Source organism: Sorex araneus, chromosome 3, assembly GCF_027595985.1.
Source record: "Sorex araneus isolate mSorAra2 chromosome 3, mSorAra2.pri, whole genome shotgun sequence".
In the NCBI taxonomy this organism is placed as follows: Eukaryota; Metazoa; Chordata; class Mammalia; order Eulipotyphla; family Soricidae; genus Sorex; species Sorex araneus.
The window spans coordinates 171,616,519-171,641,649 of NC_073304.1; the positions used below are offsets into that span (position 1 = coordinate 171,616,519).

Consider the following 25,131-nt stretch of genomic DNA (forward strand, 5'->3'; position numbering starts at 1 on the left):
CTCCCCCGGATCCCGGTGTTGGCCGAGACCCTCAGTGGGAGCCTTGGTCAGCCTGCACTCAGGCTGGTAGAGCGGCTCCCTTGGGGAGGCCGGCCTGGGGGCTTGCAGCCCCCCACCCCCACCCTCCCCCAGCGTCTCATCACTGGCCAAGGCCTGGCAGCCATACACCCAGCACTCAGCGGGAAACGGGGGCGTGAACCCCCCAAGCACCCCACGGGGAGGGCAGGGGGCCACACTCTCCTGAGCCCCAGGAAGACAGACACGCACAGGCAGGGAGTGATAAACAGTTTATTCTGGAGGGGGATGCCAAGCGGAACGCCCCTCCTGCCCCCTCACCCCTGCAAGCTGGCCACCGCCCCCACAGCCCTGAGGGGGGACCCCCTGAACCTGGCCCGGGGGCACGTGGGGGCAGTGAGGGGAAGGAGGGGGCTGGGGAGACCCTCAGCTCCGGGCCCAGCGCCAGCCTCCCGGGAAAGTCGGGGTGACTCAGAGGAGGGAGGGGGCAGCTGGCACAGTGGGTCCCCAGGCCCGGAAGTGCAATGTGGGCCCATGGGGGGCCCCCGCAGAGTGGGGGCAGCTCCGCCAGGCGGGCACTGGGGCCCCCAATACTGAATCCTCCCGACGGGCAGCTGGGGGAGGGGCGCCCCCACTCGCCCCGAAGTGACCCGCAGGCCTGGGGCACCCGACACCCAGCCTGCCAGCAAGCAGAGGGGGGGTCCAGCAGGAGGCGGCCAGCCCGTGGCCAGGGGTGGCCCGTGTCCAGCGTAGAGCAGGCCCGAGAGCGGGAGCTGAGCAGGCGAGAGCAGTGGGCGGGCTGGGGCCAGGTGCAGGCACAGCCTGCTCAGGGCGCCTCGTTGGAGCCGATGCCGTTGCCTTTGTTCACGTAGAACGGCCGGTAGTGAGACTGCGCGGGGACAGAACGCAGGAGCGTCAGGGCACCCCAGACCCGGCCCCCATTGTCCTTGAGCCCCGGGCTCTAACCCCTGTGCTCTCTGCCCAGGGTCGGTCCCGGGTTCAAGCCTCATGCAAGTGGTTTCTCCACGGAAGCTCCCAACTCCCTAGCGCCACCCCCCTTCCTGCTCTGCAGGAAACCCACTCAGGGCACGTCAGGACCCTCGCCTGAGGGGTTCTTATGTCCATATTTACACAGATGGACAAGCCCGGCTCTCCCTGGGCCCCCACGGCCTGGCCCCGGTCAACCCAGCACCCTTGGCTGAATGCAGGTGCTGAGGCCAGGCCCACCTTGGCTGAATGCAGGTGCTGAGGCCAGGCCCACCTTGGCTGAATGCTCAGGCCCTTTTGTCCCAGCCCCTCGCTCCATCCTCCCACGGGCCCTATACAAGGGGGACCAGTGAAGGTGGACAGGGCCGTGCCTGTTCCAGCAGACTCTCCTGGGGCCCCTCACTCACCAGCATGGTATGCTTGCCAGATTTCCAAGTCTGGGGCTGGGCCTTGGGGCTCTGGCTCCGCAGGAGGGAGGGGTAACCTGGGGGGCGAGAGGCAGACCACAGGCAGGGTGAGGGGGGCAGCACACAGGCAGCTCACGTCCTTCTCCAAAGAGCTGCCAAGCTCCACCACCCGTCAAGAGCCAGGGGCCCAGCAGGAAATCCTGGGGGTGCCGGCCAGAGGGAGGAGGCAGCCAGGCAGACAGAAGGAGGAGAAGCAGGCCAGCAGGGCTGGGAGCAGGTCACCCCAGCTCAGGTGAGAACCCCCTGACCCTGCTACTGAGCCTCCGCTCTCTCCCTGCAGTTAGCATAGCCCCCAGCACCCCCACCTGGGCCCCCAGCACCCCTGGCCGGGCTGAGGCCACTCCCAGACAGCACCCACGTGATGCCAGACCCCCTCCCGGGGACCCTGCTTAGTTCGCTGGAGCCTGCATGGGGTTGGGGTTCAGGCAGCCGCCGAGGGGGGCTCCGTGCTAGAAGACACAGGTGTGGGGCTGGGGTGCAGGGGGAGTGAGGGGCTCCCTCCCGAGTCCCCACAGCTGGGGCAGACAGACACAGGATGCCGATGAGAAACCACCAGTGGGTCTCACCCGCTCGCTCGGGAGGGAGGGGGCCCAGGGGTCCTGGAGGGGCTGCAGGAGGGGGCGGGCAGCCTAGCTCAGCGGGCAGGGTTCTGGAGGGCAGCAGTGTGGCAGCACCCTGCACCCAGGGGGGTCGGGGGGCCGCGCGCCCTGGGCAGCAGGGGTCAGGCAGGTACCCGTGTGGTCTCTGAGCGGCCCACCGCACTCCCGGGGGTTGGAAACCTCCACGGTGGCCCGGCCCAGGGTGCTGAGCTGATAGGGGCCCTTCCCGCTGCCTGCGGGAGAGAGGGGGCGTCAGCAGCCTGGGGGCGCCTGGCCCAGGGGCCGCTGCCTCCTCCGGGGGCTCCCCCAGGGGAACGCTGGGTGTGCAGGCGCCCCTGGCCGCACTGGGCACGGTCTCCCATCCCGCCTCCTGGCCCTGTGGCAGCCCCTGCCCCCTCCCCCGGCCCCTGTTCTGAGAGCCCTAAGTCTGCAGCCTGAGTGCCCCTGTGGGGGGCTGAGCGCCCCCTGCTGCCCACTCCAGCCTGCTCAGCCTCTCTCTCTCTCTCTTTTTTTTTTTTTACTTTTTATTAGGGGATCACACCCAGTGGTACTCAGGGTTTACTCCTGGCTCTCACTCAGGGATCACTCCTGGCCACGCCTGGAGGACCACAGAGGATGCCAGGGACTGAACCCGGGTCAACCCTCCCCACTTCCTGTCACTCGACCCATTCACCCTTCCTCTGGGCCTGAATCTGGGACCCTAGGGGCAGGCCGGCTGGGCCCCAGCCCTGGGCCCCCCAGCTTTCCAAGGAGACATGAGGAGCGCCCTGGGGTCTGGCCCCAATCCCGGGCACAGGAGACCGACCCTCTGAGACACTGGCCTGTCTCAGAGTTTGGGGGGCAAGTGGCTCCGGTGAGCCTGAGACCACCTACCCCGGGCAGCCGGGCACTGTGGGGGCTGCATGTGGAGGAGTGTGGGGGTGAGGCCAAAGAGCCTCTGGCAGGGAGGGAGGGGCGCGCCCCAGGCTCTGGGCGCAGGGCTGGAGCGGGGCTCACCTTTCAGGGAGAAGGAGGAGTTCCCCTGCACGGGGGGCGTGTCCTCAGAGCTCTGGATGGTGGAGGAGAATTCCCACACACGCGATGTGTAGTTTCCTGCGGACCAGGGTATCAGCAAAGGGACCCCGACACCCCAGGGACTGCCGCGGGGGCCCTCAGACCTCCCGCCTGCTGCCCATGCACACACAGCGGTGGGGCCCTGCCTGGCCCCCTGCCCCCTGCCCCCTCTGTCCATGCACACACACAGTGGTGGGGTCCTGCCCGGCCCCTTCCCCCGCTACCAGGCTGAGCCGCCCACACTGCCAGACCCCTGCCTGGGAGCTGCCCCCTTAGCAGACTCAGATGCTGGGAGGCTGATGCTGTGTCGCCTCTGGCTGCCTGTGTGAACTGGGGGATGGGGCAGTGTTGCTCCTCAGGAACCTGATCTCCCAGGTAGGACCCTCAGGAGTCCTGGTACAGGTTCCCACCACGGGACTAGCAGGCCAAGGCCACGCCCATAGGCGGGACTCAGGGGCACAGGCCACACCCACCAGCTATCATTCTGTACAGGCCACGCCCATGGGCGGGACTCAGGGGCACAGGCCACGCCCATGGGTGGGGCTCTGGGCGCGGCCACACCCGACCCCTCTTCCGGTGGTAGGGCCACGTGGCCCAACCCCCGTGACCTGGTCCCACTCAGCACTGGACTGCCAGGGGAGCTCCCCGAGCCCCGATATTTGCTGAGACCTGGGGAGAACAGGGGCTGGGGCGCCCCCCACTGCCCCGCCCGTGCGTGATGTCACGCACGCCGGTTCCTACACGGAACCTTCACGCCCCCACACGCACCCGCACAGACACACACGTGTGCGTGCCGCACCCAGAGCAGCGCCCACCTTTGGTGCCGTAGAGGTTGTTGAAGTTCTTCTGGTTGGTCTCCTTGGAGAGGCGGCTGGGCGACCCGGGCTGGTAGGACGTCCGGGCTCCGGCTGTGGGCCAGAAAGAAGGGCTGTGGTGGCAGAAACGGGGCTACTCGGGGCCAGGGCCCTCCAGCTGCTGCCCACTCGGCCCCGCACCTCCTGGTGCCTGGCCGCTAGTTCTGAGAAGCCTCTTGGGGTCCAGTGTAAGACCTGAGTCATCCCAAGTCCCCCTCCAGAGATGGGGCCCCTGTTCCAGGGACAGCAGTCCTGGAGGCCTAGGATGACCACAGCAGCCCCAATGGTCACCAGAGGCCGGCCCTGTGCAAGGGGACCCCCGGGCCAGGGGTGCCAGTCAGGGCGGGGACCAGCAGGAGCAGCAGTGTGGGGACCCCCGGGGGCCTGTGTCTCCCTTTGGTGCTGCCCCCCAGACTCCTGGGATGGGCACCTTCACTCTCCTGGCCCCTCCTGGCCTGCCCTTGGCCCCTTCTCAGGGCGGTGACCCCCCCTGATCCCAGCACAGGGGTCACTGTAGGAACCTATCCCCTCACCCTATTGTCCCAGCTGACCCAGGCCAGCCCAGGGCACCCTGGCCCTCTGCACCCATGCAGGGAGTTGACTCCCACAGACAGTGTGTGGGGAGGGGGGTCTCTGGCTGCCCGGACTCCCCCAGAAGCCCAGCCTGGGTGGGGCAGAGCTTCCTGTCTCCTGAGCTCATCTCTTGGGGCCCCTCAGTCCCTCCCACCGTGTGCACACACCCGTGTCTCTGTGTGTGCTTGCATACGTGTGTATGTGCATGCATCTGTGCGTATACAAACATGTGCACATGTGTCTGAGGGCACGCAGACCCACCCCAGGCCCCCCAGCCGAGGGCAGGCGGCCCCACCCAAGACCTCCAGCCAAGGGCAGGCCAACTCACCCTTGGGTGTCAGGTACATCGAGTACCTCTTGATGGTCTCCGGGGCGCTCCACTCGTTGCTGTAGCTGTTGTAACTGTTCATGTAGCGGTGGTCACTCCCTGGGGACACAGCCAGGTGAGGGGGCTGCCCCGAGGCATGCTGGGCTCTCCCTCCCCCATCCCAAGGGCCAGCCCCCTCAGGGGAAGGGCTCAGGGCGCACGTCTGGGCCCTGGGGTGTCTGAGCCGGCATCGTGCCCTCGGTTGGCCCCTGGCGAGGCCCGCCCGTATTTCTCTGTGCAGCAGCCCTGGGGTCTCCGAGACAGACAGGGGGTTGAGGCTCTGAGGACAGGGGGCGCTTTCCAAGGTCCCACGGGCAGAGCTGGGGTTCAGCCCTGAACCAGCTGCATCCTGGGGGGTGGGCTGGCTGACTGGGAAGGCTTGTGGGGGTGGGGCTCTCAAGGGCTGGGGGCCTTCCTTGGCCCAGGGGGGCTCAGGTGAGTGGGTGGGTCCCAGTGCCCCTCGGGCTTCCATCCTGCCCAGCCCCAGCCCCTCCAGACGCCCCCTTGGAATTTGAGCTTTCACGGGGCTCTGTGGAGCTTTGCCCGAGGCTGACCCACGGCATACACCGCTCGGGGGGGCCTCAAAGCCAGGGAGGTGTGGGGACTCTGGTCCCGCCAACAGCAAGCAGGCGCGGGTAGGGGGCAGGGCCTGGGCATCTGGCCTGGGCAGTCCTGCACTACCCTTCTCTGGGGCCCCAACACCCTTCTCCGGGCCCCAATACCCTCGCGAGGCCCCGGTGCCCTTGCCCGGCCCCGCTACCGTTCTCCATGTGGCTCCTCTCGATGAAGCTGCGGCTCAGGTCGGCCTTGCACATCTTCTCCACGTGCCGCATGCACACGTTGAGCAGGTCGTCCTTGAAGTTGCCCAGCGACTGGCCCAGCCCCTCGCCCTCCAGCAGGACGTGGTAGGTGGGCAGGGGCGGCGGCAGCGAGTAGTTGCTCATCAGCGCCCCAAAGTCCTGCAGCCGGGGGAGACCAGCCGTCACCTGCCTCGCACACCCCAGGGCTTGGGGAGGGTCCTAAGGCCCTTAGGGGGACCTGGGCTGGAGTGTGAGGGACCATGAGTTGTCTGACCCATCTGGAGGTAGCTCCGTGCTCCCACGCCCCGATCTGCCCTCCCCTCCCTCACTGGTGACCCAGCCCCTGCTCAGGGCCCACCAGGGAACTCCTGGTTCCCTGAACTCCTCCTCCTCCTCCCCAGAAGGCCCAGACCCGCCTGCTGCCCTCCCCAGCTCCTGACCCATCTCCCAGCCAGACGCCTTATCAGTTAATTACAGGCTCTCCTCCATTGTCCCCTAATTGCCTGTGCCTTATCTCCCCTCAGATTGCTGCTCCTTGGGGGCGGAGAAACATGTTTCCTACTTCTCTACCCTCCACTGCACCTGGGGGAGCGCTGGGCGCGCACGAGTGGCCCCCAGGTAGGAGCACAGAGGGACGGGAAGATAGGCGAGACCAAGGGTAAGCGCCGGCCAGCAGACACCCAGGCTACAGCACCCCCCGCCTGCCAAGTCTGACTGGGGACGGAGCAGTTGGTGCTGGCACAGGGTGAGGCGCCAGCTTCTAAGTAGGGAGGAAGGTGACTCGGGAACCGAGTAGGTGGATGCGCATAGGTGAGTGGGTGGAGAGGTGGCTGGCAGAGAGCTGGGTCATCGGGCAGATGGATGACACGGTGGAGAGATGTTTGGGTAGGTGGCTGGTGCATGAGGAGTCTCATAGGCTGATGGGTGGGTGGAAGAAGGGGTGGAGGGAGGGAAGGAGGAAAGGAAGGTAAAAAGAAGGAAGGATGGATGAATGGAAATAAAGAAGAAAGGAAGGGGAAGGAGGGAGGGAAGGAAGGAAGGGAGGGAGGGAGGAAGAAAAGAAGGAAGGAAGGAAGGAAGGAAGGAAGGAAGGAAGGAAGGAAGGAAGGAAGGAGGGAGGGAGGGAGGGAGGAAGGAGGGAGGGAGGGAGGGAGGAAGGAGGGAGGGAGGGAGGGAAGGAGGGAGGGAGGGAGGAAGGAAGGGAGGAAGGAAAGAAGGAGGGAGGGAGGGAAGGAGGGAAGGAAGGAAGGAAGGAAGGAAGGAAGGAAGGAAGGAAGGAAGGAAGGAAGGAAGGAAGGAAAGAAGGAAGGAAGGAAGGAAGGAAGGAAGGAAGGAAGGAAGGAAGGAAGGAAGGAAGGAAGGAAGAAGGGAGGGAAGGAAGGAAGGAAGGAAGGAAGGAAGGAAGGAAGGAAGGAAGGAAGGAAGGAAGGAAGGAAGGAGGGAGGGAAGGAAGAAGGAGAGAGGAGGAAGGAAGGAGGGAGGGAGGGAGGAAGAAGGAAGGGAGGAAGGAGGGAGGAAGGGAGAAAAGAAACAGGGAAGGAAGGTGGAAGGAAGGAAGGAAGGAAGGAAGGAAGGAAGGAAGGAAGGAAGGAAGGAAGGAAGGAAGGAAGGAAGGAAGGAAGGAAGATGGAACGAGGATGGAACGAGGACAGAAGAAGGGAGGAAGGGTGGGAGGGAGAGAGGGAGGGAGGAAGAAAGGAGGGAGGAAGGGAGAAAGGAAACAGGGAAGGAAGGAAGGTGGAAAGAAGGAAGGAAGGAAGGAAGGAAGGAAGGAAGGAAGGAAGGAAGGAAGGAAGGAAGGAAGGAAGGAAGGAAGGAAGGAAGGAAAGAGACAGAAGAAGGGAGGAAGGGTGGGAAGGAGAGAGGGAGGGAGGAAGGAAGGAGGGAGGAGGGGAGAAAGGAAACAGGGAAGGAAGGAAGGTGGAAATAAGGAAGGAAGGATGGAAGGAAGGAAGGGTGGAAGCGAGGCAGGAAGGCGGGAGGCGGGCTGAGGAAGGCCAGGCTTCGGTGCTGGGCGGGGCGGGCGGGTACCTGCAGGAAGAGCACCGAGTCGCTGATGCCGTGCAGCTGCTCCCGCGTCTGCTTGTCCTCGTGCAGCAGTTTGGCCCGCTCGTCCAGGGCGTCCACGATGACCTTCACCTGGTCCACGGCGTCCTGCTCGCGCTGCTCCAGCGCCGCCCGCACCTCCTCCTTCTGCTTCTCCAGGTCGCGCACCAGGTCGCGGAAGTTCTGCTCCAGGATGGCCTTCTCGTTGGTGGTGAAGCTCTGGGGACAGCGCGGGACACTTAGGCACGGCCGGCCACCCCCAGGTCCGTCCTGCGCGCCCCCTCAAGGGACCCCCGGGACTGCACCCGCAGCCGCCGCCACCAGACCGGTGGGTTCAGCCATGCGGACTGAGGGCCCCCGGCCCGTCTGTGAGGGTGCCGAGGGCGCGGACGGGGCCCAGGGCCACAGGGCAGCGCCAGGCGCGAGGGAGGCGGGGGCTGCGGGAAGCCCACCTTGATGCGGTCCTTCTCCTTCTGCCACTTCTCCGCCTCGTCCTCCATCTCGATGATCTTGAGCTGCAGCTGCTCCTTTTGCAGGGACAGCTCCGTCTGCGGGGAGGGTGGGCGCTCAGGGCTGGCTGGGCTCGCGGCCCCTCCGCACATGGGGCCCCAGAGCCGCCCCCACCCCCACCCCCCGCCACTGGACGTCCAGCCGCCCTCTGCCGGCCAGGCTCCCGTCCCAGGAGAGAAGCTCTCATTTATGGGGCCCCCTCCCTTCCCTGGTCCTGGGGGCGAGTGCAGAGGGCAGGGGGGGCTCTTTCAAGCTGGGGGGGGGGCGGGCAGCTCCACCCCGGGCGTATCCCCAGCAGTAACTGCGCCAGTTTCTCGGGCATGACGTGGGCCTGTGTGGCACGCAGGAGCGGGTGCCGCCGGGCTCTGTCTGGGCAGGCACAGCTATAAACCTGTTTGTGGGAAGGGAGCGGGCTGCAGCCGGCCAGGGAGGGACTTCCAGGGGCTGGGAGGGGGAGGAGAGGGGAGGGGAGGAGGGAGGGAAGGGGACAGGAAAAGGAAGAGGAGGGAAGAGGAGAGGAGGGGAGAGAAGGCAGAGGGGAGGGAGGGAGAGAATGGAGGGGAGAGGGGAGGAGGGAGAGGGGAGGGAGGAGGGAGGAGGGCAAGGAGGGAAGGGGAGGAAGAAGAGGGGAGGGGAGAGGGGAGGGGAGCTCAGGGGGACACTGCAGGCTCACATCCCCACTTTCCCACAGAGGCGGGAGCAGGCCCGAGGCCTTGGTGCTCACTGGGATGCTCCAGAACCTTCCAGCGTGGAGGACACACAGGCCCGGCCTTGTCAGGCCGGAATGGCCAAGCCTGCAGGAAGTCCCCGGGATCCCCGGCCGGACACTGGCTGTGTACAGCGCCACGCTGGCCTCTCCTCCGTCTGAGCGGGCAGGCGGGCCCAGGAGCCCCAAGCAGGGCCCCGGGGGGCTGCAGACACAGGGAGGGAGCCCCAGGGCTGGAGAGGAGGAGTCCGGGCTGCAGAGCCCCCAGAGAAAGCCCCTCACTCCCCGCCCTCCCATGGCCTTCCCTGTCCCCGGGTCTGGAGAGTCCCTCGCTTTGGGGCAGTGGAGCTGGGCCGTGTGGGGGCAGGAGGCCCACCCAGCCTGGCCCGGGGCGCGGAGGGCAGGGGCCCTCCTGCCATGCACCAGGCTAGCGAACTGGAGGGCGAGCACAGGGTCACAACCCCCAGCATCCCAAGACAGCCTGGTTGGGCCCAGGAGCAAGCGATGGGCGAGAAGAGTCTCAGACCTGGGGAGCACGAGGGGAAGGAGCCCCCCAGAGGGGTGGGGTCCAGGCAGCAGCCCACCCAGAGCACCCCGGACCACCCAGAACCCACAGCTGTAGGTCTAACTTCCCTCCAGGAAGACCACTTCTCTCGGGGCAGCTGAGTGGGGCAGGGGCCGGGAGGGAGGGAGGGAGGGAGGGAGAAAAAGAGGGAGGAAGGAAGCTAGGAGAGGGAGGGAGGGAGGGAGGGAGGGAGGGAGGAAGGAAGGAAGGAAGGGAGGGAGGGAGGGAGAGGGGGAGGGAGCTAGGAGAGGGAGGGAGGGGGCCGGTGGGCGAGCTGGATGGTGAGTGGGAAGGTTGAGGGGGGGCCGCTCACAGGGTGGAGGAGCAGGACAGAGGAGGGAGAGTGCCAAGGAAGGGGTGAAGGGGGCCCGGACAGAGGGTCAGCCGCTGACCCCGCACAGGACGGGGAGGGGTGCAGCTCTGTCTGCGCGCAGGGCAGGGTGAGCGTGGAGCCGGGCTGTCTGTGGCGTGGGCGGATAAGCCGGGGAGGTCAGAGCCAGGCTGGGAGGGGCCCCGAAACCAGACTCACGGGACACAGCGGATGGGGGCTGCGAGGGGAGACGGGTGGGGGCACTCTCACCCCCAGAAAGCAGACGCCAGGCGCCCGGCCCCCCTTAGCAGTCTCTGAAACTGGAGTGCGCCAGGACACTGCCCTCCGTCCCAGGCTACAGGGGGTCTGTGGGCTTCAGCTCGTCTCCCCTCCGCCCTGCCTAGGCCTGTCCTTCAACACCTCCTTCACCCCCTCTCACACACTCTTCTCTGAGACTGGCCCCCTTGTCAGTCTCCCGCCTGCAATCCTCCTCCTCTGGGGAGAAGAGGGTCCCTGAGGTCAGGGGGGAACCACCAGGTGAGACGCACCTGTGACCTCACGGGAAGGGGGCACCCATGACCCCACACACACTCACACACATACACACATATACACACACACATACACACATACTCATACACACCCTCACAGACACACTCACACTCACTCATACACACATATACATACACACACACTCACACACACATACACACATATACACACACATACTCATACACACATACTTATACACACACTCACAGACATACTCACACTCACTCATACGCACATATACATACACACACATACACACATATACATACACACACATACACATCTACATACACACATACATATACACACACTCATACACACTCAGACACACACGCACATATTCATACACACATATACATACACACTCACACACACATACACACATACACTCACACATTCATACACATACATACACACATACACACACACTCATACACACTCAGACACACACTCACGCACATATTCATACACACATATACATACACACTCACACACTCACACACACATACACACATACACTCACACATTCATACACATACATACACACATATACTCACACTCATACACACGCTCACACTCACATCTCACACACACACACACACCCCTGCTGTACATCCAATCGCTAGGATTTTTGCAGCCCAAATGCCCACAGGGGCCCTTGGCTGTGGGCAACATTTGCCAAATGAGGCCGTTAATTGTCAAATTTGTACTCTCAGCCGACAGCGATTATCTGGATAAGAATCAGAGCTGCAGGAGCTCTTGATCGCAGGCGATGTCAGAGACCTCAGGCAGCGGTGCAGGCACAGAGAGAACGTCTCCTCCCTGGGCCTCAGTTTACCCCTAGGGAGCTTGAACCACACCTCCGGTGGCCCCTGAAATCTCCAGAGGACACGGAAATAAACCTGGAATCACACCCCGTCCTCCCGGTCATTTGGGGCTTGGGGTGTTCAGAGGCTCCTTCCCACAGTGCTCGGGGATCAAGCCCGGGGCCTCCTGCACGCAGGCCTGGCCTTGAGCCTGTGACCCTGCGCCACATCCTGAAGCCTTTGTTCTAGCAACCACCAGGCAAGACAGGTCTGCAGGCGGCCTGGGGAGCCCCAGAGGCCGGGATGTGACGGGCACCCCTGGGAGCAGAGAGCACTGTGGGGCGGGGTGGACCCGCTGGGCCCGCTGCTCCTCCTGAGCGGCTTGGCCTCTCGGGGGCTGCGGCTTCCTGGGCACGAACTCCCCGGTGCCAGCACCAGCCTGAGAGGGCGCAGCCCAGGTCCCCAGCAGCCCCCAGCCCCACCCGGCGGGGCAGGCCCAGGGTGGGACACTGGGAACTGCCGGAAGGAAGCCTTGGCTCGGAGGGTTGCCACACCCGGGACCTTTCTCCCACAAGCCTCTGCTCAGAGACTCCAGGTGGAGGCCAGGTCGGGGCTGCTCTGTCACCGCCACCGAGAGGGCCACGGGATTGCCTCACCCGCCCGCCTACAGCCCGGTCCCAGCCGGCTCCTCGCAAACAGCTGTGGGCTGTGGGCGCTGACGCGCGCTGAGCTGCCTGCCGCCCACGGGGCCGGACGGCTTCTCACCAGCCCTGCCCCAGCACAGCCAGCCCCCTGCCACTCTGTGCTGCTGGCACACACATGCACACACACACACACACACACACAAACACACACACACACACATACATGTGCATATCCCCACACACAGACACCTGCAAGCACACAGCACAGCCATGCACACACACATCACCCACCGAGGTTGCCCCAGGGGCCTATCACACACACACACACACACACACACACACACACACACATGGAAGCCCCGCCAAGCTCACTCGGCAGGACGGCGGAGGCCCCTGGAGCAGCAGATGTAGCAGAGAACCCTGTTACAGTGTTGCTCTGTGGGGGTCTCCAGCAGGAAGGGGCGCTGCCCTCCTTGGCGGCAGGCGGAGAGGCGAGGGGCTTGACCCTGCCCCTGGACCCTGCTCCATTTGCTCAGGTGCACCCCTGAGAAGGCAGGTCCGGGGCCCTCGTCCCGTCTCCGTCCTCCAGGACGAATGTCAAGTGCGGTGGGGCTGGATACGAGGTGCTCTGAGGACCTTCCCCCTACTCCCTTCCCTAGACGCATCCCTCGGTGCTGCAGGCACCGGCTGGGGGCCACCCGGGAGGGGAGCAACAGGACACCCCACTGTCCCCACAGGAGAGGGGGGTGCCGCCGGCCCTCGCCCACAAGCCTCCACACGTCTAATCACAGGACAGCGCTCAGCAAACAGCTGACGTAGCCCAGACCCAAACACACAAACGCCCACCCATGGCTCAGACGCCCCCGCGTCTACCAAGCGCACCCCAGTCCCCGCCCCACCCCCAGGGTCCTCCCGCAGGCCTGGGCTTGTCCCCCCACAGCCGCGCAAGCACATGGGTCCCTCTGGGGCCTCCCGAGATGGGCAGTCAGAACCAAGAATCCCTTAGGCTCCAAAGGACATTCCACACCCCTGCGCCTCCTCCGGGCCCAGGGACCAGCCCGCTAGGGTGGGAAGGAATAAATCTCCCCCCAAAGGAGGAGCAGCAGAAGCCCCCCCTCCATCCCAGCCAGGGCTCAAGCCCCGGACCTCGGTCCAGCCCTGACCCCTCCTGACCTCCGTGATTGCCCCCCCCCAGAAAACACCCGAGGGGCAGAGCCCTGAAGCCCGGCACTCGGGGGGGGGGGGTCGAGAAGGGTCTCAGAGTCTGGGAGAGGGCGGGGGTGGGGGGTACCTCCTTCTCGGCCTTGGCCTCCTCCACCGTCACGGTGCTGTGGTTCTTGTGCTCCTGGAACATGCACAGGTAGCAGATGCACGTCTGGTCCGTCTGGCAGAACAGCTCCATGGTCTTGCCGTGTAGCGGGCACTTGCGGGCCTCGAAGTCGCGGATGGGCTCGAGCAGCTGGTGGTCGCGGAAGGCGGCGCCCTCCAGGTGGGGCTTGAGGTGCAGGTCGCAGAAGGAGGCCTGGCACACCAGGCAGGACTTCACGGCCTTCTGCTTGTTGCCGATGCACGAGTCGCACAGCACGTCCTCGCCGGCCGCCTTGGCGCGCAGGCCGGGGCCCGCGTCCTGCCGCGGGAAGCTGTGGCGCCGCGCCTCGCCAGGCTCCACGATGGTCACCGACGGCTTCCGCGGCTCCGAGAAGAGGCTCTTGCGCAGCTCGCCCTTGTCGGCGAAGGTGACGGCCGCCTTCTTGGCGGCGCCCAGCTGCAGGCCAGCGTAGGGCGAGCGCCGGCCCTCCCCCGAGTCCATGCTGAAGTAGCTGGAGGCCTTGTCGTCCACCGACTCCACGAACTGGACAATGGGCCGGCGCCAGTCGCCGCCCGAGAACAGGGCGCTCTTGCCCTCCCCGGCCTTGGGGCCACCGCCCCCCAGGCTCTTGGCCTCGGCCGCCTCCCCGCCGTGCCCGTTGGGCGTCTTGGCGTCCTTGCCCTCGGCCTTGGCCGCGCTCTCAGGGCTGCTGCTGGGCCCGGGCGGGCTGCGCGCCTCGCGGGCCTCCGGGCTGGCCCCGTTGCTCCTGGTGGCGTCGGCAGTGGCGGCCGTGTCCATGGTCGGTCAGTGGAGAGGACTGCGGGGCGGGTGACCTGTCGGGCGGACGTCTCTCCGGGGAGTGGGGAGCACCGCTCGGAACCCCAAGACACACCTCCGGGGCCGGGCGGCGGGAGGAGGAGGGAGAGGAGGGGCCCCCGGTGGGCCCCGAGCCAGCAGGACGCCTCGGAGCTGCAGGCCGCGCCCAGGCGTTCAGACCCAACCTGATTTTTGAAAGAAGTGTTTTTTCCTTTCCCCTCTCCGCCCCTCCCCCCACACACCCGCTTAATTATTCTCCACGGCTCAGCAGCCCGTCCAGCTGCACCCGTCAGCCTGACGCACCCGCTTCTGAGCTTCTGTCCTCCCTGCTGGCCCCCCGGGGGGAAAGGTGAGGTGTCCCTGGCCCGCGGGACAGACTGGCGGCTGCGAACCGGGTCACACCAGGGGCCTTGAGTCCAGCGGCCCCAGAATTCGGAGAAGCGGGTCCCCAGCCTGAGCCGGGGGCTGGGTCTCCAGGGGCGTGGGCATAGGTGGATTCAGAGCCAAATGGTCTGGAAGCGACTGAGCCACTGAGCGTCACACCAGCGTCACACGTCACCCTGAGTGTGCCGGTCCTGAGGGAATGCAGGAGGCGGCCGGCCCTGTGTGGGCTCCTGGCGGACAGGTGGCGAGGGGAAGGCCGGAGGATCCCGGGACCTCAGATGGGGCCGGACGCTGGGAGGCGCCAGCAGCCCCGATGGACACACACATGCACACACGCGTCCCCCCGACACGGCTGGAACCAGGGACGGGGAACGGAGAGGGTGGCACAGCGCCAGGCAGGAGGCAGGGTTGGGCCGGCCCAGCCAGCCACGCTCTCTCAGGCCCCTTCGTCCTCCCTCTGCGCCAGGCCCTACCCCGGCCCCCAGGCCCAGTGAGGCGCGGGGCTCCGGGAAACACTCGGGAAAGATCCCGGCAGAGGAGCCAGGGCTGCCGGGAGCCCCAGAGCCCCGCGTGTGCAAACATGCCTCCCCTTGGGCAGGGCCCGGCTGGCCGGGCACAGCAGGAGGTGGGCGTAGCCAGGGCGGCAGGTTCTGGGCCCTGTGCCGGGAAGGGGGTTTCCCGGCCGCATCCCCCAATCCAGGTCAGACTCTGGAGCCCCCAAGCCGTGGCTCCCCTGGCCAACCTTGGCGTGAGCAGCCCCCACAAGCAGAGCAGAGATCAGCCAGAGCACAGGGCAGCGGGGTGTCGGCGGAGGGGCTTGGTGGCGGGGAATCCCTCTCCCGGCCATCTCTCTCCTGCAGCCCCACACCAGGTCCCCCCTTGTCTGAACGTGCTGTCTGAAGAGCCTGAGCGTTCTGGGGTGGGTCTTCTCTTCGCACAAGTCAGATGCAACTTCTCGGGCTCTTACCTGGAGGGGAGAAAGAGGGACCGTGCCCTGGGCCGCTGGGCAGACAGGCCCCCTCCCCCTGCCCCTGCCCTGTGCACACAAGTGTGAGGAGAAGAGTGCAGGGCAAGGGGGAGCAGGAGGGGACAGTCATGGGGCTCCGGACATGGACCGAGCAGCGAAGCTGGCCAAGCCAGGGGGCCACACTAGGTGCCTGGTGAGGTCATGTCCTAAGGGCCAGAGGTCACGCACCTGAGCTTCCAGAGTCTGGGAGAATTGCTGAGCCTTAGGAGAGGCCAGCACAGAGCAAAGGCACAAAAGGGAACATTTCTGGGTCGGTGGGTAGATAGACGGATGATGGGTGGATGGACGGATGGATGCATGGATGGATGGATGGTAGATGGACGGGAATGGGTTGATGGAAGGATGGATGGATGGATGGATGGATGGGTGGATGAAGGATGGATAGGGGCTGGGCGGGTGGGCAGGCACATGAATGGATGATGGATGGATGAATACATAGATAACTGATGGACAGACAGACATATACACAGGTGGAAGGACGAATGCACGGAGGAATCCAAGGCCACATTGCCCTGCGGCTGGGCCGGCAGACTGAGGCCGAGTGAGGGTCCCACTGGCTGCGCTGAGACCTGGGTGGGCACTGACTCCATCTAGAGGACAGCGTCTGCTCCCAGGGCCCCCAGGGGAGCCTCCCCTCAAAGGGCCCAGGGACACTGCCCCCCTCGCATCCCAAAGCCTATCGAACCAGCTCCACAGAAGAGCGTTTCCAGGCGTGCCGGCCCGCCCCCTCCCCACTGCGTCCTTCCTTGCAGGCCAGCCCCCAGCCCAGAGCCTGTCCCAGGCTTGTCCAGACCGCAAAGCCCCAAAGCTGCCGCCTCCTGCTGGGACCTGCTTGCACCTCCTCCTCTCCAGCCTTCAGATGAAGGAGGAATCCTCGGGGAGAAAACCCAAGCAGGGCGTCCCCTAGAGACACCCTTCAACAGAGAGACTCGCCCGGGTGGGCTTGCCTCTGCCCCGGGAAGCTCTTTGTGGGGATCCCTCCGTGAGTGAGCATGGGTGCTGGGGCGGGGCAGGGGGCCAGGCGAGGGGCGAGAGCAGGGGTGCTGGGCTCGGCAGACCTGCCCCAGGGCTCCCTGGAACTCTGAATCGGTTTCATAACTTCCTGGCATCTCCGCTCTGTTGTGGTTCTGGTTCCAGAGGCACCGAGAGGGGTGAGAAGATGGAAACCCTGGCGGCACCATGCTCTGCCCGGCCTGTGTGCTCCTCCCTGCCCAGGCGCTCCCTAAAGGGGCCGGTGCTCCGCTCTGCGCTCTCTGGCCCGCAACGGCGCAGCAGACGGGGTGCTTGTCTGCGTGCAGCTGGCCTGGCTCACTCTGGGCACCCTGTATGGTCCCCTGAGCACCCCCAGGAGTGATGCCTGAGCACAGAGCCAGGAGTAAGCCCTGAGCACGGCCAGGTGTGGCTCAAAAATGAAAGAAAGAAAGAAAGAAAGAAAGAAAGAAAGAAAGAAAGAAAGAAAGAAAGAAAGAAAGAAAGAAAGAAAGAAAGAAAGAAGAAAGAAAGAAAGAGAGAGAGAAAGAAAGAAAGAAAGAAAGAAAGAGAGAGAGAGAGAAAGAAAGAAAGGAGAGAGAAAGAGAAAGCGAGAGAAAAAGAAAGATAAAAAAGAGAAAGAGAGAAAGAAGAAAAAAGAAAGAGAGGGTGGGGCCGGAGCAATAGCACAGCGGGTAGGGCGTTTGCCTTGCACGCGACTGACCCAGGTTCGATCCCCGGCATCCCATATGGTCCTCCAAGCACCGCCAGGAGTAATTCCTGAGTGCAAATCCAGGAGTAACACCTGAGCATCGCTGGGTGTGACCCAAAAAGCAAAAAAAAAAAAAAGAGAGAGAGAGAGAGAAAGAGAAAGAAAAAGAGAGAAAGAGAGGAAAAAAGAAAGAGGAAGAAAGAAAGAAAGAAAAAGAAAGAAAAGAGAGAAAGAAAGAAAGAAAGAAAGAAAGAAAGAAAGAAAGAAAGAAAGAAAGAAAGAAAGAAAGAAAGAAAGAAAGAAAGAAAGAAAGAAAGAAAGAAAGAAAGAAAGAAAGAAAGAAAGAAAGAAAGAAAGAAAGAAAGAAAGAAAGAAAGAAAGAAAGGAGAGAAAGGGGGGCTGGAGCAATAGCACAGCAGGTAGGGCGTTTGCCTTGCACGCGGCCAACCCGGGTTTGATTCTCGGCATCCCATATGGTCCCCCGAGCACCACCAGGAGTAATTCCTGAGTGCAGAGCAAGGAGTAACCCCTGAACATCACTGGGTGTGACCAAAAAAGCAAAATTAAATAAATAAATAAAACTATTTAAAAAAAGAAAGAAAGAGAGTGGAAGGAGAGGAAGGGAGGGAGGAAGAAAGAGGGTCAGAGTGATAGCACAGTAGGTAGGGCATTTATCTTGCATACGGCCAACCCTGGTTCGATTCCTGGCATCCCATATTGTTCCCCGAGCACCACCAAGAGTAATTCCTGAGTGCAGAGTCAGGAGTAACCCCTGAGCATCGCTGGGTGTGACCCAAAAAGCCAAAAGAGGCAGCTGAGATGTGCTCCCGGGGGCCGCACATGTGCGGCCTCACCGCAGCTGCACAAGCATGACTCCAGAGGCCAGCTAAACTACTTTTGATACCGGCAGCTCCTTGCAGAATGTCTCCAGACAGAACTAAGCCGAGGCCCCCTGCCTGCCCAGGAGGGAAAAGGTTTCTCTCTCTCTCTCCTTCTCTCTCTGTCTCTCTGTCTCTCTGTCTCTCTCTGTCTCTGTCTCTCTCTCTCCTCTCTCTCTCTCTCTCTCTCTCTCTCTCTCTCTCTCTCTCTCTCTCTCTCTCTCCTTTTCCTCGCCAGGGGAGAGGGGGAGGGCCTGGTGACCACCATACTATGAGGACCACTAATGAGAGATACAAACTTGCAATGATCCAATTTCCCTGGACTTAGTTGCTAAAATACAGAAATCCAAAACTCATATCTCTTCACCACAGGTCTGACTCTAATGGGGAACTCCTAATAATAATAGTGAGTTTTTTGTTGAAATGTTGAATGTAACCAAAGTAAAGAGAAAGTAAAGTGAAATTTATCAGTTACGGGGTGGGGGGGGCAAAATGGGAGGTATACTGGGATTTTTTTTTTTTTTGGTGGTGAAATATGGGCACTGGTAAAGGGATGGTTGTTTCAGCATTGTATAACTGAGACTTAAGCTTGAAAGCATTGTAATTTTCCACATGGTGATTCAATAAAATAATAATAATAATAATAATAATAATAAAGCCGAGAGAGAGAGAGAGAGAGAGAGAGAGAGAAAGAAGTCTTCAGAGCAACATGCTCTTCCTTCCATCATAAATTTCCTTCTTGAAAGAACTTTAAAAGCAGGAGCGATTTCTATCTGCCTTGACTGATCTGGGACCACCTGGGAGTCAGGGCAGGGAAGGACCCACGTCCCAGACAGCTCTTCCTGTGGCCCAAGGCGTGTCCACGCTCGACAACTCTCAGTCAACTGCATCCTGTAGGACTCCAGCCACAGTGCTCGTCTGCCTACTTCACGATGGTTCTCTGCTCCACCCGAGCTGTGTTTGCTGTTCTGTTGGGGGCTACAGGCAGCGGAGCTCAGGGCTGACTCCTGGCAGGCTCGGGGGACATGACGGGGTGCCGAGAACCGACCCTGGCCAGCCACATGCAAGGCCAGTGCCCCCCTGCTGTCCTTCCTATCCCCCAGCCCCTCTGCCCCAGCCTTCGGACCCTCTGGAAAAGTCTGGGCTCTGCACTGTAGCCCCCGGTAAAGCAGAAGGCAGGTGGGGTCTGCCGAGGACCTGGGAGGTCAGGCCTGGATCTGGGGGGTCATCCCGACCTGGGGCACCTCAGGGCGTTGGGGGGTGACCCAGAAGCCTCTGCGCCCCTGCACTCCCGGGCCCCTGGCTCTGGGGAAGAGCGCTGGACTCAGAGGCTGCCCACCACACCCAGGCAGAAGGTGGGACGGTCGGCTCCAACAGCCGGTGTGGCGGTGCTGGGGTGGGTGACTGGGCCGAGCGTCTGTGTCAGTCATTCTGTCACCCTCCGAGCCAGGCGGGGCCTCGCAGAGCCCTCGGGGAGAAATGGGGCTCCCTGCGCCCATGAAGTCCTGCCCCCCACCTGTCCCCTCCCTCTGCCCAGGGCCACCTGCCAGCCTGAGCTGGGGTTTTAGATGAGCCCCGCCCCTGGCCCCGTCTCCACTCCCCACTGCCAAGGCCCTTTGCAGCCGTGGCCCAGCCTGGCCTCCTGCGGGAGTCGGTACCGGTGGGAACGGTTCTGGTGGGTGCAGCTGGGGAGAGCCAGGGGACCCCGGACTGTCCTGGCGGAGTCCCCTCATCTCTCGGGGCCCTGACTTCCTGCTGCGGAGCGAGGCCAGTCAGAGGGATGGGGCCCCAGCCGGGAAGGCACCCCGTAACTGACGCTGGTGTCTGCTCACACGCACTTGCGTGTTTTCCCCTGGAAAGCAAACCCGGCTTGTTGGACTTGGGGCAGGGGTGGGGGCATGGAGGGGGCTGAGGGAGGGGAGAGCTGAGGCCTCTGCCCCCTGCCCCCGCTCTTCCACGCTTTCCCCAGGTGTCTCCCAAACCCCCGACTCTGCGAGAAGCTTCTGGAAGGTTCTGGGCAAGACAGAGCCGGGAGGTGGAGGTCCTGGAAGGTCGGAGGGAAGGGTGGAGCCCCCCCGCCCCGTTCTCCAGCCTGCAGGAGGGCTGGGCTAACGACAGGCTTCCTGGCCCGGCGGTGATTGGGGTCCTCCAGTTTCTCACCCTCTGCAGGGCAGCCAGCACCCCGCACAGCCGCAGGGCGTCTACCCTGGTCCGTCTCTGCCCCTGGCACCCGCCGCTGTGGGGGGCATCGTGGCCTCTGGGCAGGCTCTCTGCTGTTCTAGGAATGAATTTCTCCAGAACTGTGGAAGGGGAAAGTGCCTGGCCGGGTGCAGTGGGGTGGGGGGCGGGGGGCTCCATGCCCGGTCCCGCTCTGCCCCCAGGAGGGAAGGGGACGCCCCCAGAGTCAGGACTCGACCCTGGGCTGGATCCTGAGACCTCCCTCCCTGGTCCTCGGCCCAGAGTGCCCGGGAGTTCCCCCAGGCCCGGGTGAGTCACAAGGAGCCGGCTCTGCCTGAGTCACCCCCAGCCCAGCGGGGACAGGGGCGAGGAGGGAGGGGCGGAGGAGCGGCCCTTGACACCTGCTCAGCCCCTCCTCCCCGGCCCCCGGCTACACAGGTGGGCCCCTGCATCCAATAGCGGCACCCCCCGGGGTGCAGCTGGGGTGACCTCACACTGCAGGCCGGCCCCTGTGCTCCTTGTTCCCGGTCCCCAGCGGGCAGCGCCCGGGCGCGTTCACACGCTGCCCTGACCACTCCACCCACTCTGGGGTTTAGTTGGCACTTAGTTGGCACTTAGCTGGGTCCAAGAGCTGCTTCTTCACCCACACCCTGCCCCGGTGGACGAGCCCTCCCCGTACCCCAGCTACTGCCAGATCCCAGAGGCTGCCCCGGTCACACCACAGGGTAACCGCCCCCACTGTGTGGCCATGGCCAGGCCCGAGCCCGGGGTCACCCGTCAGGTGGACGCTCATTAATAGCCGCAGGGTTACTGGACGGTTGTAACGTCGGCAGCTCGTGGCCCCACGCCCAGCGGGCTCTGGCAAGCACAGGGCAGCGGGCAAGGCAGAAAGGGGCCAGCTCCGGTGTCCCTCAAGTGGACGGTTTTCAGAGTTCTCAGACGTGCGGACGCATCAGGGCCGATGTAGGTGCTGCAGTGGGCCGCCTTGGTATGGGGGGACGGGAGAGAGGGAGCAAGGGGACCCCAGCGCCTCCTGGGAGACCCCCAGAGAGGCTGCTGGCTGTGTCGCCACAGCTCCCAGGCACCCCCAGCCCAGAGGACAAATGTGTAGCCTCCATGGCCGGGGCCGGGGGCAGGAGGAAGCAGAAGTGAAGGCGGCCCAGGAAACAGGGTGAGCCCCCCAAAACGGGGAGCCAGAGAGGCTGCAGCCAAGGAGAGGAAGAAAGTGAGGGAGAGGGCCCCAGTCTCCCAGCTGACAGCCCCGGGGACGCACCCCACGCCAGTCCCCCACATCCGGGGGGACACACCCCATAGTCCCAGAGGATGCACCCCACACCAGCCCCCTCACAGCCCCAGGGGGTCACCCCCCAGCACCCGCTCCCAACACCGCCCCATGGGTCTAATGACCCTTGCCTTGCCTTTCTTCCCTTCCACCTGCTGTAACAGGAAGCGTCAAAACTCCACAGACTAGACGCAATGGCACCGTCGGAGCCCCTGAGTGCCCGCAGCCGCCGCCCGGCCCCCCGCCTGCCGCCCGCCTGGGCTCCCTTCCCACCCACTCCAGCTATATTAGACATGGCTGTATGTTAGGGAAATTTACATATGTTTCAATGTACCAATATGAGCTGTGGGGTGTTGATAAATGTTTACATCCCAGTCACCCACGTGCCTTTGCAAACGAGGAACCCTCTCCGGCTCCTACCAGCAGCCCCGCCACCCACCTGCGCCCCAAACAAATCTTGTTTCTCGCCAGCGTCGCCTGTTGCCTAATGCAGAGCCTCGCAGAAGTCGAAGGCTGCCGCTCGGGCATGCGTGCGGAGCCCCTGCACTGGCTGCCTCTCGGGGCTCCTGGGAGCCTCCATCGACCTTCCATCAGCAGATTCTGACACCGCTGACTCATGCCCACGGCGTGGATGACTCGGCGCTTCTCCTGCACAGCCACATCTGGCCCGTTCCCCTCGGCTGACCTTCGTAAATAAAGCTTCTGGGGACATCTGTCTCCCAGGACCTCTGTCTGTTCCTTTTTTGCCACACCCAGTGGTGCTCTGGGGCTTACTCCTGGCTCTGTGCTCAGAGGTCACTCCTGGCAGTGCTCAGGGAACCGGCCAGGGCAAGCACCCAGGATGGCTGGAGTTCTGTCTGTCTGTCCCCAGTTCCTTCCTTTGGCTCAAATACCCACGGAGGGGAGCGGCAGGGGAAACGGAGTCAAAGAAAGGCTTTTGCTCCGCAGGACGCTGGTGTCTTCTGCAGGCTGGTGGCACTGGTGGCACCTTGCCCAGCCTGTGTGGCTCAGGAGCTCTTTCTGTCCTGTCAATATTTGCCTGTTGTCAGGCACTTAAAATGTGGCCATTCAAGAGCAGAGCAAGGGGTTGTGATTGGCCGCTCAGGTGTGTAATGTGGCCAGGCCCGTGTGAGGTACTCCCCGGCTGCGTCCTGCTCAGCCTGGCACCCCTATTTTCACGGAACCGCTGGTATTTTTTTTTTTTATCATTGACTCAGTGGAGTTCTGTATGCTGAGAACTAGTCATTTGTCGGATGTTTTCTCAGAAGTTTTCCAAGCTGGTGGTCCGTCAATCACATTTTTCTTAATGGAGTAATGGAGTCTGGTCTGATTCTGGAGGGCGTGCACCATGGAAGACCCCCATTTCCAGCGAGCAGGTCGGTGGGTTTCTGGCAAATGCCGACAGTTACAAAACCAGCATGGCACGGAATAGTTGCATCACCGCAAAGCTTCCCGGGTGGTTCTGGGAGAACCCCACGGCCCGAGCCCCCGGAAATCCCTGTGCTCTGGAAATTTCCCTTTTCCCATACTTTCATATAAATTGAAGCCTCTGCATGTCGCTTTCTCCCACTTAGCTTTTGGCTTTGGCAACTCACTCGTGTTTGTTTTTTTTTTTTTTTCTGGCTGCACGTGTTTCTTCTCGTGGTTAAAGTGCGTAATTCCACTGTGCAGCCTTGACTGATTATTTCTCACTTTCTCCACTGCACTGTGGATGGCCCTTCCGGTTTGCAGCTGTTGTAGGAAAAGTGCCCGTGAATATCCCTGTGACTCTCTTGACTTTTATTCCCCCCTGAGTAAATAGCCAGCGGTGGGCTGGTCAGATCACACAGGATATTCAGCTTTCCACGCCCCTCTGCAAATGTTCCCAAACTGTGAGAGTTCACATCCCCATCAGCAACCACTGTGACCTTGAGTTGTTTTTCACCCTGCCCACAAAGGGGCTGAGCAGTCATTTAAAACCTGGTCCCCTGGGCTAGGGGTAGGGCTCTGAGGTGGAGTGCTCACCTGTCATGCATGAAGACCCAGATTCCAGCCTCCGCACTGCAAACCCAAGCAGCAAAATTAGAGGCCGGATCTCTGAGTGACCCATTCTGGAAGCCGGACAAAGAAGAATGGGTCATAAATCACAGAGGCACAAGAACAGAAGCAAGGGAACAAGCCCAGTCAGGCTGTGGGAACAGGAACGGGCCCCAGAAACAATAAGTAAATGTCTGTGTGGAATGAAGCAAATTGTTTTCATCGCTAATTGTATACGTTAGCAACTGTTTAGCAACCGCTGCCTATGTTAAGTGAAAAAGTTTCCCCAGAGAAGCAAAGTGGCCTGTTGCTGGCATATAAAAACCCTGGACAGGGGGCCGGAGAGACGGTACAGTGGGTAAGGTACTGGCTTTGCTTGAGACTGACGCAGGTTCAAGCCCTGGCACCACTTTTTGTTCCCGGAACCCCACCAGGAGTGACCCCTGAGCACAGAGCCAGGAGTCAGCCCTGAGCACGAACAAGTCGAGCTGCTGTAAGACTGTCCAGTCCACATGTGTGAAGGAACTGGGCCCTTCCTCTCATCTCTCCAAGTGTCTGGGATCCTGCTACAAGACAACAAACAAACACGTCCGTCGGCCCTTGCCGGCCCTGGGACGTGCCCGATATCTGGGTGGGGTTTTCTTTTGTATTTGCCTAGTGACCAAAGATGCTGAGTTGCTTTTTGTGCCTCATTCCTTATTTAACCTTCACTGGGGAAACGTCTGAATCCTGGGCCACTTTCTCATCGGGCTCTGTGTCTTCCTGAGTGAGTCGGCTGGTTCGGTCGTTGTTTTCATAGTCTGGGTCCAGGGTCAAGGAGAGGGTTCAAAGGGCTGGAAAGTGTGCACTTGAGTTTTTTTATTCTCAAGGGTTTTTTGTTGTTGTTGTTGTGGGGTTAGGGGGATGGGTTCGGGTCACAACCAGCAGTGCTCAGGGGTCACTCCTGGCAAAGATCACGGGACCATATGGGGGACCGGGGATCAAACCCGGGTCAGCGGTGCGCAAGGCCAGTGTCTACCCCTGGCCTGTCTCCTCAGCCCTGGAGCTCATTCTGTGCACGGGGGCCGCTGGTTTGATTCCCAGCACCACAGACCCCACCCCAGCCTCCACCGGGAGAGGCCCGGGAAATAAATAAATGGGTAAATAATCTGGATCCCCGGAGATCCCACGCTGCAGCCTGCCTTTTCATTGCTATTTCACCACGAGTTTTCAAAAGCAAAAGGTTTTCATTTGGATAAAGTTCCATTTATTGATTCTTTTTTTTTTCTCCGTGCAAGGCCAGTGCTGCCTTGCCATGCCCCATGCTCAGTGTCTTAGCTAAGACATTCTGACTAACCCGAAGCCACAGATATTCAATTGTTCCTCGTTTCAGATCATGGTTGTTGACGGTGTAAGACAGGGATGGTTGTCCCCCACAGTGCGCTGGACACCCCATCGTCCTTAACGGTCAGTCGAGAGACCCACCATTTCTCCCACCTTTGTGAAAAACCGCTTCACTGTCAACGTGTGAGTCTCCTTCTGGGTGCAGTCCTGCTCCACTGACCCACATGTCCACTCCAGCCCCCAACCCAGCGTCTGAATGACTGCAAAAACTTCAGGTCATGAAAGTCACTCCCTACTCCTCTCTCACCCTCTCTGGCTTTGCAGAATTTCTCAACTGATCAACTTGCCATTGAGGTTCAGATTCGTTTCCTGTGAATTTTATT

General features: G+C 62.2%; 1 protein-coding gene across 1 annotated transcript; it reads right to left on the bottom strand.

Annotated features, from left to right (window-relative positions):
• Nucleotides 1–358: 358 nt before the first annotated feature.
• On the bottom strand, nt 359–13,961 carry TRIM29 (tripartite motif containing 29). Its single transcript, XM_004605088.2, has 9 exons — nt 13,146–13,961; nt 8,214–8,309; nt 7,747–7,980; nt 5,676–5,874; nt 4,877–4,975; nt 3,937–4,029; nt 3,065–3,160; nt 1,410–1,486; nt 359–904 (listed from the first exon to the last, which is right to left on the bottom strand). The coding sequence occupies exons 1-9, from the start codon at nt 13,959–13,961 to the stop codon at nt 842–844; spliced, it is 1,773 nt and encodes a 590-aa protein (XP_004605145.2). The 3' UTR covers nt 359–841.
• Nucleotides 13,962–25,131: the final 11,170 nt, after the last annotated feature.